Here is a 9,519-nt window from a genome sequence, read left to right as displayed (position 1 = left end):
TAATACGTTTGCTTTCATTAGCAAGAAACTGGATGGCTCAAAATACCCTTTTCAAGCCTAACAACTTCAATGGATACCTGAAGTAATGTGCAAACATTGTGGCCCAGTATTAAAACACAGATTTTGACACAGTCTGACTGAGTATTACTGCAGCCCCAGCTCAGCAGTGGACTGACCCTTTGATGCCATTTCCCAACCTTACGCTACACCGGAAAGGGACAGAGAGGGCAACTCCTTGCCAGCAGCTCAAAGGGTAAAAATCCAGTCCTGCAACCACCCTTCTTGAACTCAAGCAGGTGCATTTGGTGCATTTGGACAGTCTGTTCCTCTGCCAGGCTGCTTGTACAGCCAAAGAAATCGAAGACACATTTTGTTTGAGGAAGTCAGTCACATCTTGGAACAAACGATGAAGACTAGGTCACTTTTCCAGGTCTGCCACTTGAAAAAAATGACATCCTTTTCACACCCACACCACAAAACTCAGGTGGTAAGGCTGAGGTTACCGATGCTAACCTACAATTCTGTTTTCTGCTTGTTGTGATTACCACAAATAACAAATGCTTAATTTGTCCCTGCATCTCAATACAAATCAGTAAAAAGCAATGCATTTGCCACAAGATAACAAAAGCATTCTTCTCACTGATCTGCTGTCATGCACCTCGCTCTGTTTTGAGATTTTTGTGCAGTCATACCAGGAAGCAGTAGGCAGGTGGCCAGAACATTCCATTTACTCCTCCTGGATCACATGAAGAGGTATTTACAAAGGTATTGTTCAGTTTAGACCTCATACCTGAAGATTAGAGGTTAAGAACCAGTTATAAACGGATGACTTAAAAATAATGTAACTTAATAGTGGGGCTGTTACCGCTAATGCAGGCCTTTTATTAAGAACATACAGAGGCATGCAATAAGAGGTAAGTTTGGGTGGGAGGTAAGAAAGATGAAAATTTGGGGGGAAAACGGTGCAGGCTTGCTTTTGTGATCAGCACTAGTTCTTTGAGAGTTTTTTTTTGCAGCAATGTTTCATTTCAGAGGTGCTGCAGACACAACTGGTGCTTTCCAACATTCTCCAAGTAAGACAAAACACAACTTAAGAGTAATCAAGGACAAACTCTTAGTACATTTTGTACAAGACAGCAGACAACTTAATCAAAAAGGACAAGCTCTTGGTACAATCTTTGCTATATTTCTGTAAAATGTAACTGGAATAGACACAATTGGCTTGAAACACCAATTCCAAAAGATCAGTAGGGTGGCAGCACATTAGAGCCATCACTGATCTTTACAATCGTGCATTTCTTGGTTTTCCTTGCTGATTTTCATCAGGCCTTCACAAAAAAAGAAAATAAGAAACCCATTCCTTCAGTGAGCATGTGTTGACTGCCTATACTTAACTGCCATGAGGCTTTTGTTACTGCAGGACCTGACCTGCATCAATGGAGGAGAGTGTTCTTCCAGCCAAAAACCATCGGAGCATTGATGTCCCAAGCACAATTTAGGGATAAAAGTCTGGGGCACGGGGCCTGAGGGAGGAAATGGGGTAGAGCAACAGTTAAAGGATGTAATTAAAGTGTATGGTCAAAGTGACACAGGCACCTTGTTGTTTCATTACTTATTTAGTGACAGTCCACCAACATTCTTTTAAAACAGGGCCTCGGAGCTTGCCTTTGAATACACGGTGCCCAGCGAGTACACCCGTATGAAAGAACACGGCTTGTAACCGGAAATCAGTCCGCTGTGGTTTTGGGGTGGCAGCGTGCTAAGGCCTCAACGGGCGCTGGCCGCCGCCCGGGGGGGATTACCGAACAGGCAGAACCCTCCGCAGCGAGCGGGGCTGGAGGAGGCCCGGACCCAGCCTCTCCCGGCCTTCAGTCTGACGAAGTAACTGACCGCCAAGGCCGCAACCGCAGGAGCGGCCTGCCCGCCGCCGCGCTCCGGCCGAGGCCACCCTGCCGCACTACTGCCTCCCGTAGCCGGGCCCTGACCCCCGCCGGCCGCCTCCCTCGCTCGGGAGATGCCCGGCCCCGGCCTTGGCCGGGGCCAGGGCCACCACAGGGGCGGAGCGGAGCGAAGGCGGCGGGCGAGGCCAGGCTGAGGCAAGGCGAGGCGAGGAGGGAAGCGGCCACACGGCGCCGCCGCGGCGGGTGATGACGTCACGGGCACTTCCGGCGCCGGGGCGGTGACCGAGGCACGCACGGAAGGGCTCGCCGCCAGAAGGGTGCCGCGACGGAGCGGGCGCGGGGCGGCGCGGGGTGCGCGGCGCGGGGCCGAGCCGAGCCGAGCTGAGGCCGGCGGCGGCGAGCGGGGGCGGGCGGGCGTAGGGTGGCGGTGGCTGTTGCAGCGGGAGAGGCGCCCGCTGCTGCCGCTGCTGAGAGGCGGCGGCGACGACAAGTATCGCGAGAGGTGGCGCGGCGCCGGCGCTAGAGGTGACCGAGACAGCGGCGGCGGCCCCCGGTGCCTCCTCCTCCTCCTTCCTCACCGGGCGCCGGCGCTGAGCGAGGCAGATCGGCGGCCATGGAGAAGGCGGCCGGCGCGGCGGCCGCGGAGGGAGGTGGCGGCGGTGGTGGTGGTGGTGGTGGTGGCGGCGGCGGGGACGCTGGGAGCGCCACGGCGGGGCCCGGTCCCCCGGAGGGGCTGAACGGCGGCGCCGGTAACTCGCCACCGTCGTGCCCGCCCGGGGCGGCGGCGGCGGCGCCGCGGGGGCTGGTGCGGGTGTGCGACCTGCTACTGAAGAAGAAGGCGCCGGCGAAGGCGAAGCGGGGCGGGCGGGCCGGCCGGCCGGCCAGCAGCAGCGAGAGCGGCGGCGGCGGCAGCGAGAGCAGCAACAACGGCAGCGAGGAAGAGGAGGAGGAGGAAGACGAGGAGGAGGAAGAAGAAGAGGAGGTCTCCGAGGTACCGCGGGGACGGGGAGGCGGGGGGTGGGGTGGGGGGGGGCAGGCCACGGGGACGGGGCTGCTCCGCCTGGTGTCGGGGGCGTGGGGTGGGGAGGCCTCGGTGGCGGGGGGTGGGTGGCCGGGCGGCTCCGCGGGTTGCCCTACTGCTCCGGTTTCATAATTGCTGCCGCCGCCGCCTCCCCCGCCTCCCGCGGGGCCCTGCCGCAGAGGCAGGAAGGGGGCAGCACCGCGCCGCCCCGGGGCGGCCTCGTGGCGGGGCGGGTCCGGGCTCCGGGGCACGGCGGGGCGACACGGCTGGGCTGGCGGGGGGCCCCGCGCACCTCCCGCCTCAGGGCAGGCGGCGGCCCCGGTGCCCGCCCGGCGGGTGTGTGCGGGGGGGCCTGTGTGCCCCCGGGGGAGGGGCTTGGCGGGGGGGCCCGGGGGCTGCCCGGGGGCCTCAGCCTCGCCGCCTGTCGGCGCGGGCGGTGGGTGGCGGCGAAGGGGAAGGCCCCAGAAATGTTGCAGGTGGCTCGGCCAGGCCGCGCTTGGGGCCTGCCTGCATGTGCCGTGCTGCAGCTCGGTGCCGGGAGCGGCGGAGCTGCGGGTGGGAAGGGCTGCCCGTGTTCCCCGGGCTGGGCTGCGGCTGTGGGCCAGAGGCCGAGGCTCCTGGGGAGCTGGGAATAGACCATCCTGAAGGAAAGCAGGTGAAGATGCAGCTAGAGTGAAGGCTGCCCTCCGGCCCTGGGCCTCCTGCTCTCCTTGCACACCTCTCTGAACCTGCAGCAGCCACGGCTGCCATGTAACGCTGACACTGGCACTAGGAACTATTACTAACTTGCTCTTCTTTACAGTTAGGTTTTTCAGGTAGGTATCGCTGGAAAAGGCCAAGCAAGACTTGAAGTCCCTTTCTTACTTGCATACATAGTTACACAGCATTGCTTTGCTGAGGGATTTTAATTCTGTAGCCCTCTAAACCAAATACTAATGCTTTTTTTCAAGTGGCTTCAAAAAAGTCCACTTAAAGTTTGTAAGCTTTTCTGTGAACTTTATTTCTAAGTGGTTTGGCTTTTAAGTGGTATATCTACTTTTGTGTTAGAATTAAAACAAGCAGGAAGGAAGACTCTGATACATTTAAGGAAGGGCTGGGCTAAGGCAGTGATAGGTTTTTCAACGGTTCACAAGTACTCTGAATTTTATTTCTGTGGAAATTGATACAAGAGGCGTTTTATCCAACTTCTATGAGATAAACTGCATGCGATTGTGTGTCCCAGTTAACAAGTATTGACACCTGGCATTTTGTTTTTACAGTGTTTTATTTTTAGGAAAGTGAAGATCACTGTGTAGTTTTTGAGGTTGTAAGACTTGTGAGATAGGCAGCCGTGGTTACGTGCTGAGCTGTGCTATCTAGTAGTCCTACAGATACTTGAAGAATTCTCTTACTCTCTTAACAGTCCCCTGATTTCTGCTATGGCAGTGTGTGGTGAAGGGATGAGGGCCTTTTAATGACTTAGCAGATGGACAGGTCTATAGTTAAGCGTTGAGATCAGTTGTATGTGACTGCAATCTTCAACAGTGTGTGTAAAGTGAGACTTGGTGGCCAAACCATAGGCAGATATGCTTTGTGGTCCACAGCCATCCTTCCAAATAGTTCCTTATAGTGATAGCTCTCAAATGGTATAGTGTGCATGGTGTGACAAGAAAGGTAGAGACAATCTAGGAATGCATGTACTAGGTGAGGTGAGCCTTTGCCTGCGTGCTGTGCCTTACAGAACCACAGGTACCCATTTAATATGTTTTGAGACTTGCAGAGAGATGAAAAAGCAAATGGTCATTAAACTATCATGAGACAGCAGAAGAATTTTTGACTTTTTTTTTGACAGAATGATATATGCTGTAGATACTGATAGCTGGGAAGGGTAGTTTTGGCATCTGGAAGCTTCCCTGATGTTTTCTTCTTAATCATAGTAAGTGAAGGCTTTCCCAGTTTGGGTGGTCTGAGATTAAATATTAAGCAGGGGTAAGTGATAAGCAAGTTAATACTCTGTTTATTAAGTTCAGGACAGCACACATTTTGCCATGTATCAGCTTCATTTATAATAACTTTCTCTTGATCATTCAGGTTGCTTGCAGACAACTGTTCCAGTCTTTCCTCTGCTGACTTAAGGATGAAATGATGCAGCTTGTAGAATATGCACAGCTGAAATCACAGTTTTTAGTAATGTGAACTTGAGGATGGCCTGCTTAATGGAGCAGAGGATCTCACTTCAAAGTAGTTCCCAACAGCTCCTGGGGAGGAAATGTTTTGACTGTTCTCAGCAAAAAGGAGTTGTCCTTGTCTGAAAGCAACCTGGTGTTTTAATTTAGGCTTTTGGTAGTGGTTTTTTTTTTTTTTTTTTTAGGGGCGGGGAGTTTGTACTATAGGATTTTTATTTTGGGTTTAATTTTTTTTTTTATTAGTCAGACTTACTTGAGATGTGCATAGCTTGTGTGGCTTTCAGCATTTGGATTGTGGTCTTCTGAGCATTGGCAGTCTGGAAGGCACTTAAGATGAAAAACACAAAGAAATCTAAGTTTATGGTTTTTCTGTAAATGGAAACTATTGTGGAAACACTGTGTAAGATGGTGTTCCCTCCCAGCCATTCTGTTCATTATCTCTGTTAACTTAAGACAGTTTGTCTTAGGCTATTTTTTGCCCTTCCCATGCTTAATACATTAAGACTTCCCTAATCTCTGAAGCCGAGGTACTTCTGAGTACTTTTACTGAGGCAGCTTCTAAAATATCAGGAGCACAGTAGCAACAAGTCAAAAGACTTATAATTGGAAACCTGGCAGATACTAAATCACAAAAACCCCATGAGTGGAAAGACATTGTTTGGCTCAGTTGCTGCTGAGCTGATGGGATGGAATAAAAAGTTGTAATCAGATGTTTTCATCTCAGTCTGTTCTAAACTCTGTTAGATCTCAGTGTGGAAGCACAGGCACTGGATAGAGCTTTGGGAGAAGTTAAATTGAAATTTCATACGAACAACTTAATGAGCTCCTACTACAGTGTTCATGGCAACCTCCAAGTTGCCTTTTGAAATTGCAGCAAGTTGCTGTTTGCCAAAAAACGCAAGAGTCTAGGTAGCACGGTCCAGTATTCTCTTTAAATGGCAAATTACCTTTTCCCTAACCACCAGTTAATAAAGAAATGACAATTCTTTTCAGAACACAGAAAGAGGTATCTTAAGGTAAAAGAAAAACTACAGTAGAAGTTATGTACCAGGGGAGGCCAGCTTGAATGCTTTCTAACAGAATTCTGGTCTTAGTTTATGAATGATCACATACAACAAGCAAATTTGTTTGGTTTTCACAGAGGTAGTCTCATAAGCTGTTTAAGGAGCTGCGTTGGTGAATAGGACTGCAATGGCACTTAGGTTGGGTGATAACTGATGGGGAGTGTGCATTCAGGCAAAAACTGGGTAGGTGCAGTGATACGGAAAATTTAATCGCTTCACAGATGTTTAAGGGTGAGACGAAGGTGCATCTCTGTTGTTGATTAGAATGGTATGAGGATTGTTACTGAAGAAGACTTTATGTTTGTGGGCCATTTTATTCGTTGCATCCCTAGTGGGAAGCTGCTTTTTACTTTTTAGTGGGGCTTTGCAAAGTGTACCTGCCACCCCTCATTTAGCATGGTTTACAATATGTGAAACAAAAATGAAGTAAAATGCCTGTCAGATTTGTGCTTTAGGTCAAGTCAAAGGTCTGTTTTAGCTGCTTTAAAAGAATGATTTTCAGGACCTAAGATAAAAAAAGGAAAAAAAAAAAATGGCAGGGTGGGAGCAGGTTGGACAAATGAAAGCTGACATATAATGTGAAGCTTGAGAACATTATTACTGTTTGGGAATTTTTTATTGGTGAAAACATGGTTTAGCCTTTCCTCTGAACAGGCTTAGATTAAAAAACTAATGTGCAGGTTTCCTGAATGTGTTCTTCTATATACTGAATTTATTAAACATTTTCCTTCAATGAACAGTGAAATAGTGCAAAAAAAATGGGCAAATCCTAATATCAAGCTGCTTCTGAAGATCTGATGTCCAGAGTGCATTAAAGCTTCTCTTACTAAACGTGGAAAGGTTTAATTGTATAATAAAAACTGTTTACAAGCTTATTTCAAGTCTTTGAAAACTACAGGATGTTTGCTGCTGGCAGTGAATTTTGTAATTGCTTTTCCTAATATCATATCCATTTTAAGAGTTTAAGTTCAGTTTTCTCCATCAGCAAAACATCTCGTGATGATTAGATGTAGATCATTCTTGGTGCTTTAATTTTTTGACTGGTACAGTTTGTTACTGGATTCTCATACAAGGTGCAAATTAGCTTTCCTAAACATAATCCTATAACATTAACTATAGCTGAAAGTGCTGCCCTGTGCAAAGGATGTTTTTGAGATGTTTTGGCTGCTGCTTAAGCATTCTTGGTTTTACTTGGGCCTTGTAGCTGCTGTAAATAAAAGTTCATTTTTGTTTTTTCAGCTGCAACTGAATTAGTAATTGAACTGAACTAATAAGATGAAGTAAATAAAACAACAAAAGGCCACAGGTCCTCTAAGATTTCTTCCTGCTGAAGCAGCTACTCTTGACTTCTTTAGCTTCAGATATGTGTTAGAATCTGAAAATTTGGGTTTACTGATGTGATTTCAAGAGCATCACAGGCATATAGTTGTAATAATTAAGCTGTTAAAGCCTTTTACAATTTAAGTGTTAAAGGAAGCTATTGGTTTGACACAATTTATTTTATAAGTTTTTAAACCCAACCGTCTTAATTAGAATCCTGGAATAAGGCCTTTAGGTTCTGCAGGGCTGCTAAAGAGCCAGTATGTCTTGCTTGTCCGCTGTATCTCTGTACTACCATTACTTTCACCTCCTTGTGTCTTCAAATACATGACTGGACATGCAACTAATTGGGTTCTGTCCTTATTAGGGTATGACATCCTGATGTACAGTTCAGTCTGCGTTCTGCTACGTTGTTTATGCTGTAATTCTGTTCTTTCTGTCTGTCTTTGGCAGTTTTTTGCCTGTAGGGTTTTGTTTCTTCCCTTCAAAAGCAGAATTAATAGTGAAGTCCCTTAGGAAAAAAACAACTAAACTTGTTTAAAACCAAAGGTGACTTCAGCATTTTCCTCATTGGTATAGTTACTGCAATTGGTATTATATATGTAGTTGCTTGGTATAGCAGTAGTTACATCAGTTGAACGGATGTGACTGAAAAAACAGGTGAGCCACAGCAGGGTCCGTGTCAGAATTCTTTTCCATCTCTAGAAAGAACCTTATGACACTTCAGAGACGCCAGTTCTCACCTCTATTAGGTGCTCCCAACACAAAGCCTGCTCTTACAGAAAATCTTGTGTGAGGGATATGGTGAGTATGGTGTAATATAACTGCCAACAGTTAGCTTCCATTAGTAGTCTCTGAAGATGAGTAGAATTACAGATTGCCTGGAAGCGTGTAAAGGATGTTTCTCAAAAATGCCTGAAATAACAGGGCTGATGGTGCTGTTGGTAGGTGAATCTCACAGCCACGTTTCTCTGTAGTGCAACCTGCTGTAGCTGACCCCAGGAAGCATTAGCCAAAAATGTTGCTTAATATCTCTCCCATCCTTAACTGTTCCCTTAGCCTAGGTTCCAGCAAAATCTGTTTGGAAAACTGGAATAACTATTTGGCTGGCTTGGCTTCTCCCTGCTAACCACCTTTCAATCATTATTGGCATCACCCTGTAGATGATAACTAGCATATGCCCCCTTATCTAAGAGAGTTATGTTACTAGAATTCATGTGCTGGTTAGGAGATGGAGTGTGCTGTTAACTGGCAGAGGTGGTAAGCAAAGATTAAGTAGCGTCTTTATGTGCGTGGCAGAGTCTAGGTATGCAGAGCTGATAAATGGTGTCTGGTTAGACCTAGTACATATGAAAAAAAAATCTTACAGGTGTTTTTTTTGTCTGTTCTACTTAATTGAAGTTATTAGTTGAATATTTGGGCTTTAAAAAGAAGCCCCCTGCATACAACTACTGTGGGAGTTGGAGTTAGGTATTGGTGGTGCCATGTGAATTTGTTTACTTCCTCAGATATTTCTTCAGGAAATGTCCTTAAAAACATAATTCCTGTGTGCAGGCTGGAGCCAAACACCCCATATTTTAAGCTAGTAATTTAGTTCTTTAAAGAGCATGATTTCTCTGGAAGAGACTTAGCTGAGGGAGTTTCCTCATCTGTCAGTTTTGAAGGGAAATAGGATTATGTATGTTTGGTTTTTTTCTCTATCTTTGTTTTTAAAGCAAAACTATTTGTGCTTATTTAGGATATAGCTGATTTGGAAATTGGATTTAGGAATTGAAAAATCAGTGCTGCAGGTCTGAGATAAGTAAGAAGGCTTTGTTTCTGAAGTTAAAGAAACAAGCCCTTTTAACTTTGTGTTTTAAAAAAAAATATTACATAAATGTGGTATTAGTGTGTTAGGCCATTTGAGCAGAATCTGTAGCTGCCTTGGTAGACATCGTGCTTTTTTTTGTGAAATGATGTGCTTCCAGTTTCTTGATGGCATGGCAACTCAGGTGACTAAGTTGAAATAACATCTCAAAGATGTGCTGTATCTTTAAAGATTCTGTACC

General features: G+C 46.9%; 1 protein-coding gene across 5 annotated transcripts in view; it reads left to right on the top strand.

Moving 5' to 3' along the window:
* The first annotated feature begins 2,347 nt into the window (after positions 1-2,347).
* The window catches only part of ANKRD17 (ankyrin repeat domain 17), a 94,560-nt gene continuing 87,388 nt past the window's right edge, over positions 2,348-9,519 (top strand). For 4 of the 5 annotated variants that reach the window (XM_055700894.1, XM_055700893.1, XM_055700890.1 and 1 more), the window contains exon 1: positions 2,350-2,892. In XM_055700894.1, the coding sequence (XP_055556869.1) occupies positions 2,515-2,892 (378 nt within the window). In that variant the 5' untranslated portion in view covers positions 2,350-2,514. Of the gene's footprint in view, positions 2,893-9,519 lie in introns of all 5 variants that reach the window. The other variant, XM_055700891.1, reaches the window with a different exon arrangement.

The sequence above is a fragment of the Falco cherrug genome, chromosome 1, assembly GCF_023634085.1.
Source record: "Falco cherrug isolate bFalChe1 chromosome 1, bFalChe1.pri, whole genome shotgun sequence".
NCBI lineage: Eukaryota > Metazoa > Chordata > Aves > Falconiformes > Falconidae > Falco > Falco cherrug.
The sequence above is the reverse complement of the archived record's forward strand: the minus strand, read 5'-3'. Positions and strand labels throughout refer to the sequence as shown.